General features: G+C 49.4%; 1 protein-coding gene across 1 annotated transcript in view; it reads right to left on the bottom strand.

Annotated features, from left to right (window-relative positions):
• Positions 1-18,005, bottom strand: part of TLL2 (tolloid like 2) — an 82,815-nt gene extending 64,810 nt beyond the window's left edge. Inside the window, exon 1 of the mRNA XM_064716216.1 lies at positions 17,824-18,005. Coding sequence (XP_064572286.1) covers positions 17,824-17,974 — 151 coding nt within the window. The 5' untranslated portion in view covers positions 17,975-18,005. The remainder of the gene's footprint in view (positions 1-17,823) is intronic.
• Between the last annotated feature and the right edge of the window lie 216 nt (positions 18,006-18,221).

Raw genomic sequence — 18,221 nt, 5'->3', positions numbered from 1 at the left:
ATCCTGCTCCTTGTTCCAGAAAAAGTTACTTACCCATAGAACAGCCATGACTTTTCCTCAGTCCTTATCCAGACATTTCCATTGGGCACTAGGCTGTAACTGCTGGAAATGTTCAATGTATAAATGAAGCTGCATATAAGCAATAATTCCATGTTTCCATATGTTTCTGTGATACTAGAAGCTACTATTTCACTTCTAAAGTAGACACAGTGGCTTGACTCTCTATCCCAGCCTGCCAAGAGGTCACTTGCCATGTTACAGCTAGACCACATCAAACTAATGGTCTGTAGATGTGTAGTGGGAGGACTGTCAGTAAGGCCTTCACCCAGGGTTACTGCTCTCTAAGAGGTAGATCCAGTCAGAAAGCATATAATAAATATCTCTGTTTGGAAACAGACAGGAAGCTAATAGAAGGATTTAAAAATTCAAAGGGGAAGGGAAACGGATGCCACTATTTTCCTTGTCAACAATGGCACGTTGTACTTGCACCCAGGGAAGTGCAATGCAGAGCCTGTGCCTTACACAGTAAAATCCACATTGACTCTTCAGGCAGAGCTTACTGGAGCAGGCACCAAACAGGTGCCTCAAAGAGCCATCCAAAGACACACTTCTCAGCCTGTCCTGAAGAAGTGATTATTTTATGGTTACAGAACCCAGGACAGAGCTGGATGTCCCTGATCTCCACCTCAGTGCTCCACTATTAGACAGACCATCCACTGCAGACCAGCACCAATCTGCTGCAGCTCCCCTCCCTTTCTTGAGAGTGGAGGGTGTCCACTCCTTGGCACTTCACAGGCAGAAAGGGCAGACAGACCAAGTGCAGTGTGAGATAATCGAGCTCCACTCTGCCTTGCACTGGGGGCTGTCTCCCAGTGCTCAAGGGACGGGGATCCATGCTCACCAAAGCTATCCTACTCCTACATCTAGTGGCCACCTTGCAGCATCTCCTCGCTCTTTGGGGAAGTTGTTGGGGATCACAGACACAGTTAACAGAAAATCTCTCTCAAATCTGATATTGGGTAAAGCACATGAAAAATTACTGATGCAATTGATTCGCATGGTTTCTGTCATTCAGAAATTCCTGCGCATCAAGGGGAGGTGTGGGATTTGCACATAACCGACCCAGACAGCTGCAGATTTCCATAGGCACTAAATGTCTGCAGGCAGAAGCCACTCCTCATGTAATCCCATTAAACAGCTGGAATGAATGAAAATGCTGTGCAATTCAGCATAATAGCAGCAGCCACCCCTGCTTCCTCCACCATTAGTGCAGGGTCCTCTCCAGTTCAGCCTCTTCCCATGGGTCCAAATTACAGGAGTTATTTCATGCCCTAAACTTTGCAGGAAGCCTGGAGCACATGTGAGCCTACAAGAATGGAAGACTGGTGTCAGAAAGTGCTCAGAACACATCCAGGCTCCTCATCAGAGTCTTCTTCACTTTTGGGGATATCACTGCAGAAAACACAAGTCTTCTCATGAACAGAAATCAGTACACTGGAGATTGGAAATAGAATTAAAATCAACACACCACCATCTCCAAAGGCAACAAGGTGGAACTCACATAAAATATAATTGCTTGTAGATTGCAGGTCCAGATCAGAATCAGGCGGATCTCAGGTGGAAGCTGTTTGCCATTTAAAGGCCTTTCATGGCATCACTGCATCACACCACAGCAGATGTGAAGAGCCAGCATAGAAAGATAATGTTCAGCAATTTGAAGGAGGCATCATTAATCCTTCACCTCCCTAGAGAAGGCCAGAGCTGAGCTCTGCTCCCTGAGGCATCCAGAAGATGATATTCAACAAGGCTTACACTTCATGCATATGCAAATTTCCTCTACCTTTCACACTGTCATTAACTGTTAACTCATCCTCAGTGCTTTCCAGTCATATGTGATGGTCAATACATGAAATCTCCTGCAACCTCATGGAAACTGTAGGGTCTCAGGGAAGGTTAACTACAGCCATGACTCTCCAAACAAGCAAGCAGAATGAGACAGGCACAACAGAAATACCAACAACTGTAGATGGTATGCAGCTTGCAGAATTGTTCATTTACTCTCCCAGAGGCAGCTGGGTTTATCTCTTTGTATCCCATTTTCCTTTCCAATCACTTGTTCCTCTGAACTTGCCTGTGCTACCAGGAGCATTGAGAGGACTGGAAAGTAAAAAACCTTGGGTTCTGAGTAAAAACCAGATCAGTCCCTCTTGGTACTCCATTCCTATAGCTCACTGATACTGGGAGAAGGAGGATGAGAAGGAAGACCATCTTCCTCAACAGCAGCCCAGCTTTAAATTGGAATAAAGCGGCCATGACTGCAGCATCAGTGGACATGGCTGGGCCAGAGAGCAGTTGTTGGACCCTTAGGCAGTGGGTGAGCTTCTGCCTCAGTGTGCCCACCTCTTGCTTTCCAGCTTTGTCCTGAATACAAAGCATCAGCCAGAGATACTCATCCCAGGCCTTCACAAACATTCATAAGCTTACATTGTAAATATTCAACTATGTAAAGATTTAAATCATAAACATTTCTGCTGGCCAACCCCCTCTGGAACACCTCAGCTGCACCCTGTGCATTAGCCCAGTCTTTGCCAAAGCTCTGCTCCCCACCTTGTGACAGCAAGTACTTGGCACTTTTGCAAGTGATCCATCTGCTCCTATGCCAAACACCCAGCAAAGCACAAGGCTAGCAAGCATCTTCTTTCATCCTTGCTCTGTGTGTACTGCCCTGACTCTGCAAGAGAAGAGAAAGGATGTCTGTCCAAACCAGTGCCCTCTGCCCCACCACTGGATCTATTCCTGAAGCAGTGCCATGCAATCACACAACTGGCAACTATCACAACAGGTAGGGTAGGGCAGGAGGTATTAAAGCAAACTTCAATTTTGATCTTTCTCAGCTTTAATAAAATATCATTACGCAGACAAGTTGTTCCCTGACAAGCTGTTTGTGCCCTCTGGATAGCAAAGTCTTGTGTCAGGAGTGTGCCTGTCTTTGAAGTGGGAGGCTGCAGTTTGACAAAGGCAGGGAGCAAAGGCGAGAGGGACCAGAGCTGCTGTGAGGCAGCTGCCAGAATTCAGCAGTGCCAGTACAGCCTCTGTGCTAGCCTTGCTTTGAGACAACAAAGCCCTTTTTTGGCTCAGGCTCTAAAAACACTCCCCAGCCACAGGCAGACTAGTCAGGGAAAATTCCAATCCCAAAACCAGCAAAGTAGCATCTAATTCCTGTCCCACAGCTTTAACACTGAGCATCAGCAGCAGGCAGGGTCGCCAGCCCTGCTGGGGAAAAAAAAAAAAAAAAAAAAAAGGAAAGCACCAAAATAGAAAGTGGCTCATTTACTGCTTGTCCTGGGTAAGAAAGAAGAGGTGGTGCTCAGGTGTTTGCTCCAGTGGCTGCTGGTTTTCAATCCCTCCTGCTCCTCCAGAAGATGCCAAGGACAGGGGATTAGCTCAGCAGGAGAGCCTGAGGAAGCAGCAGCAAACCCCTTTCTCTGCCACCATAAGCACAAAGGATGAGGACAGAGATTTGCCTCTGGCTCACCCTCAGAGCCAGCTCTGGATTAGTGGAAAGCAAAACGCAGGCACTTTCCAGAAGGGCTGTCCCCATCAAAAAACATTTCCATCCATTCTGCTATTCTAACAGCCTAGCAGCAGATCTGCTCCCCCTCCTGTCAGTCACCCCTGGGCAGCCACATCAACACCCATCAAATGCCAGTGCTCCCTGCATGGCACACACCTTGCACAAGATAAAAAACACCATAAAGCAGCATGGCCTAACATCCTGTGTTCAAGCTGTGCTTTTCTTATTCCCCTCCAGATTTTGCACAGACCTGCAGTACTGTGGGGAGCAAACCTTCACACATCTAGGTGCAAGAGAGGACAGAGCTCTCTCACCATAAGACACTGAAGAGCTGAAAGCAGGCAAATCCACTGGCAAGAAGGGGCATTACCAGAGCCTAACAATCTGAGGATGTTGAGAAAAGTAGTATTCAAAGTAGCTCAGAAAACATAATTCCATTTCCAATGTAGCATATTCCTCAAACAAAGCAACTAACGTGTTGGTTAGGCAGGAGAAGCTCACAGTGTTCTTTAACACCAAAAGTGTCCCTGCTGCAGGACATGGCATACCTGTCACACAGGAACTGGGTGTCACTGGATGGGGAACCATTATTTCCATGGCTGGTGATGGCTTCACATGCCTGGCTTTGTTTCCCTGCCAGGTCTGACTGCACAGCAAAGATTACAAGTGTGCTACAATGGGAGAGAGAGCAACGGAAAGGGGAACACATCAGTTTATTTTTCTGGGCCAGTTGCTAATACACCCTGTTACCCCCACAGACCTGATGATGAAAATCTGTCATGACTCATGTGAAACCTCATCTGCTCCACCAGTCCTACATAGAGGACAACCAGCCAAGTTTGGGGCAGAAAACCCAAGGAACCTCACAGATCTGAAGCAATAAATAAACCCCAAAATATTCCCCTGAAGAGGGAAGCCAATGCACTACACTAAATGCACTTGCTTCTGCCATCAGCAGGGAATACTGAGCATGAGCTGCCCAAAGGACTGGCACTGCCACTTCATGCTCTCCAGGTGCCAACAGAATGAGGACAGGCTGTGAACTTCCACAAGCTAGGAAGTGTCCCTATCCACTGCTCTTTAAAACTGCTCTTCCTGGGTCACCCCTGGCTCCTAAGTAGAATCCCAAAGCAGCTGAAAGCCAGTTATAAGCTTGCATGATCTGCTGCAGGGTGCTGCAGAGAGGCACTAAGCAGCTCCCACAAGGTGTGGAGCACAGCTGCCTGCTGCTGCCCTCAATGCTTCCCCTCCTTCTCCACAGCCAGTGCAATCTCAGACTTCTTAAAGAAAGGAATTTTCCTTCAACAGCAAAGGGTGAGCATTTTCTGCTAGTAAAACCAGATGAGTTCCTCTGAATCTCCCCAAGACAGGAGCCAACACGTGGGAAGCTTTGGTGTAAAAGAAAACAAGGACGGAAACAGGTAGGCAACACTAACTAAAGCTCTGAGACACCAGATGCTCTGACTGCTTCACAGGTGAGCAAGAAAAGAGCACAGGGATGCTGCAGTTAAGCTCTGGCACTTTTTATTCCAGCAGGCTATGGATGCTAAAAGCTTACACAGGTTCAAAAGAAAGCAGGTGGAAGACAAAGCTACCCAACGACATTAAAGGCAATGAGCCATCCCTGGACAGGGATTGTGGAGTCTGCAGCAGCCAGGGATACTTCTGGATGTGCCACTCTGTCTTACCCTGCTTTTCTCCATCTCCTTTGGCATTTACTGCTGCCCCACTGAAACAGGTTACAGAGTTTGTTTTGAGGCAGATCAGTCATTCTTAAGTATTAACAGTACATTTCTAAGGGATCATTTTAGCTTTAGCAAAGCTCCAAATATAAAAGAACAGATTAATAAAGGCCTTGAAAAAGTATTTTCCAAGGCCTTTCCATGCCTTTTGGCTCCCAACTAGCTTTGAAATTCTGGTCTGAATGGTCTTGGTGAAAAAGGATAATTTTCATAGAGCGTCTTTAGCAAAATGGCAGGATGCAATTATCTCTCTAGGGTGATACTCCTCTTAAAGAGAAGTCACAGTAAAACATGCGCTATGTTGGACACTGAATGAAAGGGCAAATTTTGTAAGCAGAAAAGAATACCATGGTCACCAGCTGGGAAACTACTGAAGATGCAGAGCCACAGACCAGTCTTCATGGTTGGAAAGCCCCATTCCCACCACTTACAGTTTTATTCTAGCCCAGCTCAGAGAGCACTAACAGGCTGAATAATTCCTGCTGGCTCCAGAGCACCACAAATGGTTTCACAAGTGGGAAGGTGGTCGAGGCAAAGACCTTGCTTTGAGGGTCCAACTTTCAGGCAGCAAGAGAGAGAACGGGAAAATGCAAGGCTGAAATCAGCTCAGACATTCAGCTGGGCCCAAGCCTCCAGCAGCGGGATTTATTCAGAGCTTAAAGCATTTCTCTGGGACTCTTTGTCACAGGAGTGTAGGTACAAACAAACAGTAGCTGGGACAAAGGGAGGCAACACACATTTTATTAGTAAAAAGTTAATCGGCTTAAAGTGTGCAACTAAATAAGCAAAGCTTACATTAAAGTGACCCACCAATAAAAGATGCCATGGAAATAAAGTTATAGGAAATACAATATAGTCTCTATGTTCTTTTGTAATCCATCACGATAAATATTCATGATTCTGGGTTAATGGGGTATGCAGCTCTCAGCCACCACAATAGTTTTTTGTTTATTCTCAAGACCATGAACTTTGGAACCATGAACCTGAATTTCAGGACTCTGTATTCATGCATGTTAGCAAAATTCAGGGCAAGGCAGGGTGATGGAGACAAGGCCAGGACCTTGGCTTGTGACAACGTAACAGAGTTTGCTGCAGTTTTTGACAATGAGTAACAAGAGCCCCAGGATGCACAGAACTTCCTGTGGATCTGTCATCCCCCCTGCCTCCAGGCCAGCAAAAGGAGGAGAGAAGAGGCACAAGCCTGTCCCTCACTTCCAGTCCGTGGCTCATTCCAGTCTCCCTGCTCAGAAGACAATGGCAGCCTCAGACCAGCCCTCGAGGAGGCAGAAGCTGCTGGCACCACACAGCAGAGCCAAGCAAGGCCCACTCCTCACACAGGGGAAGGACAATCTGCACTCCCCTGAACACAACCCTTTGAGCCTTCAGCTGAGAGGACACTTTGCTATCTAAGAGCAGTCCTGAAGGAAGAGGACACCAAGCTCCAGTCCTGCATTCACCAGACAGAACACACCGTTCCAAAGTGTGTTTTAAAGAGTCCCCAGCCTCCCCAGCCAGGCCCACATCCAGTTGTCCTCTGATGGTGCTGCCCTCTGCAGCATTACTAACCTTCCCTCCAACCTCTCTACTCCAACTTGCATTGATGTGGACACACTACAGAGCCCCTTTGGGGTTAGTGAAGGACATGTAGAAACTTAAATAAAACCAACAAAAACCCAACCACCACAGACTCAAAGTTCAAAGCCTTGAAAGCAATAAGAGGAAAACAATGGCATTTTAGACATTTTATTTTGTGGTTGTTTTTTTCTCTCAGCTGCTTACAACTGAGGGAACTGGCCGGGAAGCAAACACTTTGCCCATGCCCTGTGTGGAATTTGGCACTGAATGGCACCCTTCTGAAACAGAGGACACCCCCAAGCCCAGATCCCACTCAGATCCAAGGAGAAACCTCTTCCCTGCACACTTCCCACTACCAACCTCTGTAACAACAAGCCTCTGGGACAAGCCCAAACCTGGCAGCTCCTTCCATTTCACCACAAAGCACCAGGATCCAGGCATTGCCACTGCCCAGGAGAACACAAAGAGCAGGCACAGGTGATGGCTTGAGGTCTCCATTTCATGCATGCTTGCAAACCCCATGGCAAATGAGTCACACCTCTGCCAAGAGATGAGAGACTGTACAATGGGCAAAGAGAGAAAAAGATGCTCTTTTCAACATCAAAACAAAAGAGGGAAGCCAGGAAGTTTACTCCTCATGTCAACATCCTATTACCAACCAGCAGCTTGCCTTGACAACAGAGCTTTCCAAGAAAAGGCAGAGACGTGGGCACTTGAGCAGTGGCCTCAGGAGATCCCAGCTCTTTGCCAAGGAAACAAAAAAAAAACCCCAAACCAGCATATCACGTATCTCCTTCCTACTGAAGCATGAAAAAAAGGAGAATATATGGCAGAAGAGGCCAACGAGGGGAAAAACAGAAATCAATGGGATCTAACAGAGCGTGACGGAAAATCACTTCCCTCATAAAAAGAGGTTACTTACCAGGTTAATAAATCTTTTCTGTTCTGTACTTAGACACCCAGGAAATGGAAGGGGTCACAGGAGCAGTGTGGGTGGGAATGAAATCCCTAGAACATGCCTTCAAGAACAATCAAAGGTTAGAGATTAAATCCAGACAGCAATCAACTGCACAGCACATCAGCAGCATGGCACAGGCACCAGCTGCAGCTCAGTGTCACCAAGCACAACATCCTTCCACCATCAACAGTACAGCAAAACCCAGACTCCTCTTCCAGGGCAAAACCAGCCTGACAGGCCACCCCTGCCCCAAGGGTCAGCCCCACGAGCCAGAGCATCTCTGCCTGCTTGGGTCAGCAGTACCAGCACAGCCAAAACAAAATGGTCTCTGATGGGAGTAACTGCAATAGAACCATGAAAAGCAGACTCCAGAAATCACACTGTGCAAATCACATAGACAGCTCTTGGTCCTGTGGCCAAAACGTCTCAAAACTCACTTTTATATAAAGTTCTGTTCCTTACCTTTGTTGGAAATGCACAGGGGGAAAAAACCCAAAACAAAACAGAGAAGAATCTGGGCAATGGCAGGGTACAAGATCTGGTGATAACAGAAGGCTGTATTAGACCTGTGGAATATCAAACACATCTGAAGCCCTATGGCACAGCCACAAATAAAGCACAGAGCCTTGCTGCTTTATCACTCCTCTGCCCACATCTAGTTTGAGCTACTGACAACAAGGGACCCAAGGAATAGATCTACTTAGGTCCAAGGCACTCAGTGAGGGAAATGCAGGTGCAGAGTTCCATCTTTTTTCAATGCCACTGAACTTGTAGGTTACTATGCTGGGTGCCCCCACTGCCTGCAAGAATTATTTACCAATGGACATTTCTCAGTTTGGCCATCTTTACTCTGGTACAGCTCAAACACCTCTGCCAGGCCCCTGTAAAAGTTGCTCCTTGTTTACTACCCACTACCCAATTTTTGCAAGAGAGACATGGATAATGCAGCCAGAAATCCCCTTTGTTACTCATTTCAATGCAGTCTCAGGTTAGATTTGTTGCACAGGATAGCTGCTCAAGTCAGAGTTCCATGTCACATCAGCTGCCTTCATGCCCAAGAAGCCACACCACAAGCTCCAAAGCAGACCTAACACTGGCATTTCTGTGAGCTTTGACTTGGCAAGCCTAGTGAGTTTAAGGATTTTTAAACCTGAGGAATTTCAAAGCAAAACCGATGCCTTACTGAGCCGATACCTTCATCACAGCCATGCTGCCAGCACACAGCAGCGTGGACAATCCCTCACAGCAGATGTCTGTCCCTGGAGCCGGGACAATCCCTTCTGTCAGGTACAGCCACTGTCAGTGGGAGACGGGCACAGTTTGTAATTACAGCCGTCTCTTTCAAACCTGCTCTTTGAAATTAACAGCCTCCAGCAGATCCCACCTAAACTCGGCATGTAAAATGCCAAACAAGCCAGCCAATTTTGCCAAAGTTCTGAGCAAGTGGAAGTGCTGCTGATTAGGCACTGCTGTTTGCAGCAATGCTGAGTTCAGTCACACTGATGGAGGAGTGTGAGACTGGCAACACCCACGCTGACATGAAAAGGGGAGAAAGGCAATTCTCAGCACCCAGTACTGTATCAATCATCTCTTCTAACAAGGAGGCAGAGGGACCCTACTGTACTCCCAACAGCAACTCTCAGGAAGATAAGATAAAGCACTTAGCAGGCTTAAATCTCCATCTTGTATCATTGTGGTATGGTTTGCACTGTCAATAGCATTGAGGTTTGCAGATGGAAAATTAAACAGATGCTTTTTACTTGAGTGCTGACATTTACATGAACACAAAATGACTTGAGAGGACATGAATTTCCATTCAGGTCCAAAGTTGGGCTGATTCATGGACCAGCAGCAGCTGTGGGTCTCTATTTGTACCACTCAAACCAGAGGCTTGAGAAACCAGGATTTACCAGTTGCTGAGATTTCCTGGGGGCTTCCTTCTCAACATGCAATTAGAGATTTCTCTCCATTGCAAGCTAGGCTGACACAAACTGGCCAAGAAGGGGCAATCAGTCATTGAGAGTTGTTTAATAAAGAGCTTCCTTGCACATTTTAGCAGTTTCTATTGACAGGGAACCTTCCCGTTGAGGAAGTGCTAGAATGGGAACATCAAAGAATGCCTGGAGATCAGCATTTCTGGAAGCTCAGCTGCAACAAAGGAGAAAAAAAAACCCAAAACCAAACAAACCCAGAAGTCCTAGTAGCTGAATCAAAACAACAGCCAGTTTCTGCTTAGTCATCTATCTCTTCTGAGTACTGAAATCACATTTCAGCACTAGTTGAAAGTGGTTTTGTTACAGCTTAATACCTGCAATACTTGTGATGCAGCACAACGGAGTCATTCAGTGTCAGAGGTGCCTCCTCATCTCCAAGCAGCCCACAGACAGCCCTGGCAGCTCAGTGCCCCCCCAGTGCCATCACCACCCTCTCAGCGCAGACAGCTCTGCACTCTGGGTCACAGAAGGCAGCCCTGCATCCCCCCTGCTCCTCAAGGGAAGGGCAGCTGGGCAGAGCAGCCATTCCTTACAGCACACAGGCTGCTGCTCAGAGCTGGCTGGGCACAGCAGCAGCATCACAGCAGGGCTCTTCTGGGAGAACAAGCACAGGAGAACCTGCTGACCCCTGGGAGCCACTGCCAGGACGGGAGAGGAGATGATGGGAGAAGCCTGGGGGAGCGGGCATTGCAGAACACCTGGGGCAGAAAGCAGAGAAGGATCTGAGCAACTCTCCAGGCAGGATTTGGAGAAGGCTTCAGCAAGAGGGAGATGAGGGAACATCTGAAATGAATCTGTAGGAAACACTGAGGGAAGCAGGCAGAGAGCACAAAGGTCTCTGCAGTGAAGGCCGGGGAGAAAGGAAGGAAATGAAAGTGTCAGGGGAAGCAGGTTGGAATGTTTCAGACACACAGCACTGCCAATTTCCCAAGGAACAAGGCGTGAGCCTAAGCAGGCTGCAGTGGGTACCCAGAGGCACACAGCTCTTCCCCAGGCTGGGCCAGAGGCCACTCACCTGGGAGACACCCACAGGCACAGTGTTAGCAGCAAGAAACAGGTGGGGCACCAGTAAATGCAGCAACTTGTTGTGTTAACCAGTGGCAACGCACACTGCACAGGTTAGAGCAGGAGGAGAACAAAATCTCCAAGCACAACTGCAGAGGTATAATGTAATTCCACAAATGCAAAGTGCCTCCAACCAAAATCCCCGGCTTTGTGCACTTTTAAATCCTGGAAGACTTAAAGCACAGTTTCTAAATGCCTTTTTCTGGGACTCTGTGACTTTACTAATCTTATGCTACAGAACAGCTGAAGAACAAGCAGCGTTCCTTGATCCCACCTGTGCAGGCTGTGGTTGAGGGCAGACACCTGTGAACTGCACCCAGACTAGGAAGCTCAATAAAAGCTCTGGAGAAGTATCCATGACAACTGCAAGCACCTCTTCCCCACCCTGCCAGGCTTTTTTAAGAGGGAAAAAAGTCCTCTGTCCTAAATTTGCCCATTTTTGTCCCGTCCATTGCTAAATCCCAACGTGTAGGTGTAGAACAGAGGATTACATCTCCTACAGGCCAAGCAGATCCAACACACCCCAAGAAGTGCCAAAGATCAGGCATTATTTAGTCAGATCCCAAGAAGACAGGTAAACAATGGAAGGACTTCAGACCCAGATCTCAGGTTGCAGTGATCACAAGGTTTTGCTCTCCAGTTCCCCAGGCCATTGACTTCCCTACTGAGGAATCTCAGGCGCAATAAAAGGGTTGCTGGTTATTATTTCTTTAAGCCAGAGCCATTAGCTTGTGCTCAGCTAGGATTATAATCAAAGTCACCTTAAACCTTCCCTTTGAGGAGGAAACTTCTGCTGCAGCTCTACCTTGCTGCAAAACACTTCCCCAGTGGCAAACAGCTGCATCACTGAGGAGTGACCCCAGTAGTTTTCACCCACCTGCTTTCCGTTCTGTAAGTGCTGTCATCTCCCCAAAGCAGGTAAATTAAAGACTGAGCAGTCTGGTCTCATTCTTTCCCAGACCACCCAAAAAGAGTCAATTTCCTCCTTGAGTATTTAACCCTTCCTGCAATGAACCAGGGGAAAAATGCAGAGGGAATGATTGCCAGTGAAAGCTCTCTCCTTCGTCAGTAGAAGTTTCCATCAGCTCAGCACTGAAGATTCCACAGACTGGGTCATGTCCCAGACCCTTCTCTCAAAGCCTTCCTATAAGCACTGGGAGCAAAAGAAGGAATTTCCCTTTTCTGGAAGGCTGAATACCTTCCAAAGCCAGGAGAGCAGGACTCGGACCCAGCCCTGCCACCCCCAGGAACTGCCCTGGGTAAGCACATGGCTCCCACTCTCTTCTGCAACTCAGACCCCACACCAGAGCTCTGGTACCTTCACCACAGCTGCACTGCCACCTTCTACACAAGCCCAGAGGCTTCAAAGCTGTACAGAAAACCTGTAAGGTGGAAATGAGATCTTTTCATAGGATTCTGTGATTCCCAAGCAAAGGACAGGTTGGCACACACTGTGCCAGTGCTCCCACCACGGCCAAACTAAACGAGACCACTTGCAAGATTGCAGGAGAGCTCTTGTCAAGAAGTGAGTGGGCTGGATCCCTAGCACAGCCTGCAAAGAGCTTTCTGGTTGCCCTGCTAACATGGTGGGTCCACACTTCCAGCCAGGAAAACAGCATCTGCATCCCACTCAAAACCCAAGCAACATTAAAATGACCCAGGCTGCACAGATGCTGTCTCCCCTTTCTCATTTGATTATCCCCTCAAGGCTTTCAGTTCCTAAGAGCAAATTCCTCAGCTGCCCACAGAAATGTCTGCACCTGACTTCAGATGTTTGCACCACAGCCCAAATGAAATGTGCAGTCTCCAGAACAAAAGGCACTGTGCCTTTACAGAGGAAGAGCTGTGAGGAACAGAACAACAATGAAGCACAATTTACAGCTCTCATGACAGCACTGGGAGTGAGAACTCTAAATACATGGGGCATTTAGAAGTTAGTGGATCAAATCAGCAAGTGGAGCAGGAACAAGGATTCACAGCAGCATCCTGTGATAGACAAGCAGCATCCACACTTGAAGGAGCCTTGGGTTGCAGGAAAAAATGATCTATCATTGCCAAACTGCTTCTCTAATAACTTTTCTAGTGATAAAGAAACAGGAGATACAGAATTGCTGCTCAGCTGATGCCCCTTCACACCTCTTGCCCCAGTTCTTCCCCTTTTGAGCTCATATCCTGAGAACTCCACAAAATCCATGGGAAATAGCACCTAGAAAGTGAATTATCTCCCTGCCAGAGCCCTGCTCTGTTTTGCAGCCTCCCCAGGCCAGGCTCTGCTCAGAGCACTGCAAGCAATGGCCCAGAGCAAAAGCCATGGAGAGATACGAGTCTCATGGAAAGAAGCTGAGCTTGGATGCAAGGCTGATCTGTACCTACAGGCAGCTGCTCCTTGGTCCAGCTCTCCTCAGCCACACAAACCCCCCTGAAGGACTCCTGAGACACAGGAGGCAGCAGGAGCTCAGGAGCACATGGCTGGGCAGGCAGCTCTGCCAATCCCTCATGCAGACACCTGCGCTGAGGAACTGCCTTGGGCCTGCAGTCCAGCCTTGGCCAGCCTGGAGCCAGGACATGTCACACCAGGGTGAGCTGGGCAGGGCAGACAGAAACAGGATCCAGCACAGAACACCCTCCCTGGAGGATGAACTATTGCACTTGCAGCTCACCAAAGGCAGGGAGTACCATGTTAGGAGCTGAAGTACCCAGGAATCGAGATGGTGAAACCAAACTGCAGCTTTTTCTGCCCACCTGGCGAGTGGAAAAGAGCCTCATGGCAGGTCTGAGCTGGAAGAAACAGATCATCAAGCCTGTAAACATCCAGAGGACAAATTATTCAGTGCCCAGCTCTCCCTCCCTATTTACACCCACCTCCCCTTGTTGACATAAGTTGGATTATCCCCAGAGGTCACTTTGAACCTCACAGATTCTGCTCTTCACCTCAAATTAAGGTTTGTACAAGCTTGCACCCAAATAACCACCAGAACAAATTTCAGGCTATTTAATTCCTTTGGTTCCAGTTTGTCTGAGGAGTCTCAGAAGGACATGCTTGTTTTGTTTAGAAGGCATCCACGGTTCCTCCTGCTGCCTGCCTGTCATACAGCCTCACTCACAGCACACTGGTCTGGGTGTCCTTAACTGCATCCTCTGAGCAGCAGATCCATCCAAAGCACACGTGAGGCTCATGACATTGTCCCATCTATTACAGAGCAGTTCTGGGCAGGAACCTTTGTACTGTCCCCTTTGAAAGGCTCCAGTGAGCTGCTACAACACTCAGCAAAATCCACCCCACAGAGCCAGCACTGCCACCTTCCCTGGCAGCTCAACCTGACAGTGCAGGGCTGCCTCAGCTGCCCCTGGATCAGCCGCTCAGGCAGCTCCTTGTTTCCTTCTGCCTTACAAAGAGGCACGAGAGCAGTCCCATTAGGAAAAGAAAATCCTGGATGGTGAAGTTAAGAGTAGAGTTCTGGTCCATCATCTGAGCCCAGCATGTGCTGGCACCAGTAGCTCAGTGGTTGCAGTGCTCTGGGATGTTACTGCCCTGCACAGGAGATTATTACATCCTCCACTAATGCAACAGAGAGGAGCCTGTGCCAGGAGCATGTTTCCACTCCCAGGCAAGCAGAACAACCATGGACAGCCTGCACTCAACCTCAGGGCATGAGCTGCAGGGGTGAGGAGCTGCCAAGCTTTACATTGTAACCTGCCCGATTAAAATCTATAACAGCTTCTGGGCCACAGCCATCAGCCCACAGGAAATTACAAAAAAATGAAAGAAGATAATAAATAAAAAGAAATAGGTAAAGCACTGTAGTTCTAGCAGCTTTGTAAATCATGCAAGAGAAGCAGCAGCTTGTCTTCACCGCAGGCTAAGAGCCTGCACACAATCTGCAGCCACAGGAGCGTGCACAGGAGCCTGTGCCTGCAGCAGTGATGGAAGCATCACCACAAGTCTCACAAGTCTCTGTTTCCCCTTGCAAAACATACCAGACACCTGAGCACTTCACAGCAGCCACTGCCCTCTCCAGTCATGCTTCCTGACAGATCCCAACACTGTCCCACGAGTGGAGGAGCTCAGGCCTGAGGAACTTAAGGAGATTTGTCACTGCTGCAGTTCACCAGGGAACAGAGTGGGATACACTTCCCATACAGGCATTCCCATACAGCCCAGACAGGCCCTATTAGACAGACAATCCTATTAATGGTGCCTTCACCTTATTTCACTAATAGAAATAGATCACTTATCACTCTCAGCTCAGCTAACCCTTTGAGAGGGTGTCTGCAGCAAGAGCACCTGCCCAGCTCCACAAGGTGCTGAGGGTCCAGGCCAGGAATAGGAAAAGGCTGTGAATGCAAGGCAGGGCCTAACACAGATCCTTGTGGTACAAACCTTGTTTGGTTTGTCTTGGGGTAACTTTAAAAACTGGAACTATCCAGCACACAGAGAGGTACACAGCATGAAAGGAGTGTCCTGCTCTCTAAGTGCTCTGCACTTTAGGTGGACACAGCCACATGAACAGAAACTGGATCAGAGAGCCTGGAAATACAGCCAGCCAGGACACACTGAAAGAACCAGTCTCTTTCTTCTACAGAACACAAGAGTGAAACTTGAGAAAGCCAGAGATGGTGCTCACCAGAGCAGGAGGCTGCAGCACAGCAGAAGGCACAGTACTGCCCTCCACACATGCATACACTGGTGAACAAGGCAAACTCAACTGCAGCCTCGGGTCAGGAAGCCAGAGCAGGGCTGGGCCAGCCCCCAGCACAGGCAGCTGCGTGCCAGCACCACCAGAAACACCAGCCTGCCCCGGGAGGAAAAGGAACCACCTGTGTGACCTCCACAGGCCTCGTTCACTCCTCCCTTTCTATTGGGAAGAAGACATTGGAAAAGCATAAAAGGCAAACACTGAGAAGTCAGAAAATAAAGATAATTTCTGTGATTGATCCTGCCTGAATTGAATTAACAGGAATAACACACACAAAGTTTTTCTGACCACCACAAGAAGAGGTGCTGATGTAAATGAAGGGAGGCTGTCCTTGGCAATCCAGGGCTTTTTCTGTGTGCATGCAGAAGTGAGAGGGGGAGAACTTGGGAAATTAGGGGACTGCAGGAGGAAAAACTAAAAGGTCCTGCAATGAAGGCAGGCAAAGGGAAGGCTGCGGAAATACTTTTTCTCCCTTTTGTGCCGCAGGTTCCCTGTTAGATGTAAAAAAGTCAAAGTAAATGCTCTCTGTGTGGTCCTTAAAGGAGAATTCCTCATCCTCCATGTACTTGATCTGACATCAGCACCCGGCAGTCACAAGGGCAGCTGAGGCAGCAGAGATGATGGTATAGTTTTGAGGAGAAAGCAAGGATAATACATTTTCAGATGGGAAGGCTGAAGCACTGTACCTGTAGCTCTCCAAGTCTAAACCATAGCTGCGTCACTCACAACTAGTTTCAGCAGCAAGAGAGATCAATTCATTACCATTTGGAAGCAGACACAAATACAGTAAAGCATATTTGGGCTGGATCCCATATTCATTACAAAGAATTAACCTCCACACACACACCAAACTATATATCAAATGACAGATGACTTGCTGATCAAGGGAGTGTTTTGTGCAAAAAATACTCTCTGGAGAGGACTGAGCTGAATTTTGGAAGGAAACCCACCACACTCAGCCTACATACAAAGCCAGCTAAACTTGCTGTACCAGGCAGAGAAGCTCTGGAAGACATTACACTGACAGAGCTGGTCTATGTGAGCAGATACGGCTGCAAGCAGCGCAACAGCAGGCAGGAGAGAGCTGATAACAGGAGAAGCTATCACCGAGAGACACTGAGTAACAGCCAGGAGCACATTCAGGGCAAAGCCCCGACTCAAGAGAGCAAAAACGCCACCCACAAAGAAACACCTTTTTTTTTCAACTCCTACAGTATTAAGAAAACGGGACTTCACACAAAATTATCTGTAAATGTAACACAACTAACAAGGTATCAGTTGTCCATTTCTCAGCAGAGAAGCAATTCACAAGACTACAACATTCTCCAATAGCTAGAACCAAAACGAGTTACACTCACATCAAGAGAACCTCCTGGTTTTCCAAAAAGTAAATCTAAGTCCAAATTCTCTTTAAATTAAGGCACTGCAACATTAGGGACGATAGCAGCTCTTTCAGAACTCAGATTAAAAGCAACGAGCTCAGAACCAGCAGAGTGCAGTCTGTCAAGGGAACGAACAACTCCAAGAAAGGGACGGAGGGAGCAGCTGGAGGCTGCCGGGGGAGGATGTGCTGAGCGGCACCCAGGCAGCGGCGGAGTACCGGGCTGCCCCGGCGGGCCGGGCTGGGGGCGAGGCGGGGCGCGCCGGCTCCGCTCCGCACCGCTCCGGGAGTCCCGCACCGCCCCGGGGCACGCACCGCAACTTCGGGCCGGACAGAGCTCGGGGCAAGTTCGAACAGCGGCCAAAAGGCAATGGAAATGCACAGAAAAAGCCAAAACGGTTGAGGGCGCGGGGGGAGAACCCCCCACCCCAAAACGCGAAGCACGGGCGGGTTTCCCTGGCTTTGCAGAGGGAATCTCTCGCGGGAGGGAGCGGCACAGGTGGGGCAGCGGCGCGGGTCTGTGAGGCCATTTACAAAAACAGCCCGGCACAGCCTCCCACCGGGGTACAGCCCCCGGGCAGCGGGGCGCAGGCGGGAGGCAGCCGAACCCTCCCGCGGCGGCGGCCGGGGACAGCGGGGCAGCCCGCGGGCTCCGGGAAGGCACCGGGATGCCGGGGACGCTCCCGGCCGGCCCGGGGGGCTCCCGCCGCCAGGTGAGCCTGGGCACGGTTCGGCCGGGCGGAGCCGGGGCACCGCGGAGCGCCTCGCAGGGACACCTGTCCGCCGCCGCCGCGTTTCCAAACTTCTCCCAGAGTTGCAGCCAGCCCGCTTCCCTACCGGCTTTGCAAGGGTCGCGGTACTCCATCAGCTCCTCCGCCGTCTCCGGTTCCCCCAGCGTGAAGGAGGCTGCGGGTGCGCCCGAGCCCGCGGCAGGCAGCAGCAGCAGGGAGAGCAGCAGGCGGCGGAGCGGGGCGGCCCCGCGGCCCATGGCGGCGGAGCGGGCGGCGCGGCTGCCCGGGGTGCGGGCACTGCGCGGCCACAGCGGGCCCGCGGCCGCGGGGGGCGCCGCCGCTGCCACTCACCGCGCCAGCGGCCAATCAGCGCCGCGCCCGCGCCTCGGCCCCGCCCCCTCCCGCCGCGCTCGGAGCCGGAGCCCGACGGCGGCGATAAGGTGCTCCAAACACTGGGAATTACTAATAGTGCCCTTAGATACTACTAGCGTTATCTCGTATTAC

Source organism: Zonotrichia leucophrys, chromosome 6 (assembly GCF_028769735.1).
Source record: "Zonotrichia leucophrys gambelii isolate GWCS_2022_RI chromosome 6, RI_Zleu_2.0, whole genome shotgun sequence".
Taxonomy (NCBI): Eukaryota; Metazoa; Chordata; class Aves; order Passeriformes; family Passerellidae; genus Zonotrichia; species Zonotrichia leucophrys.
Note: the sequence above shows the minus strand (reverse complement) of the source record. Positions and strands in the feature narration are given on the sequence as shown.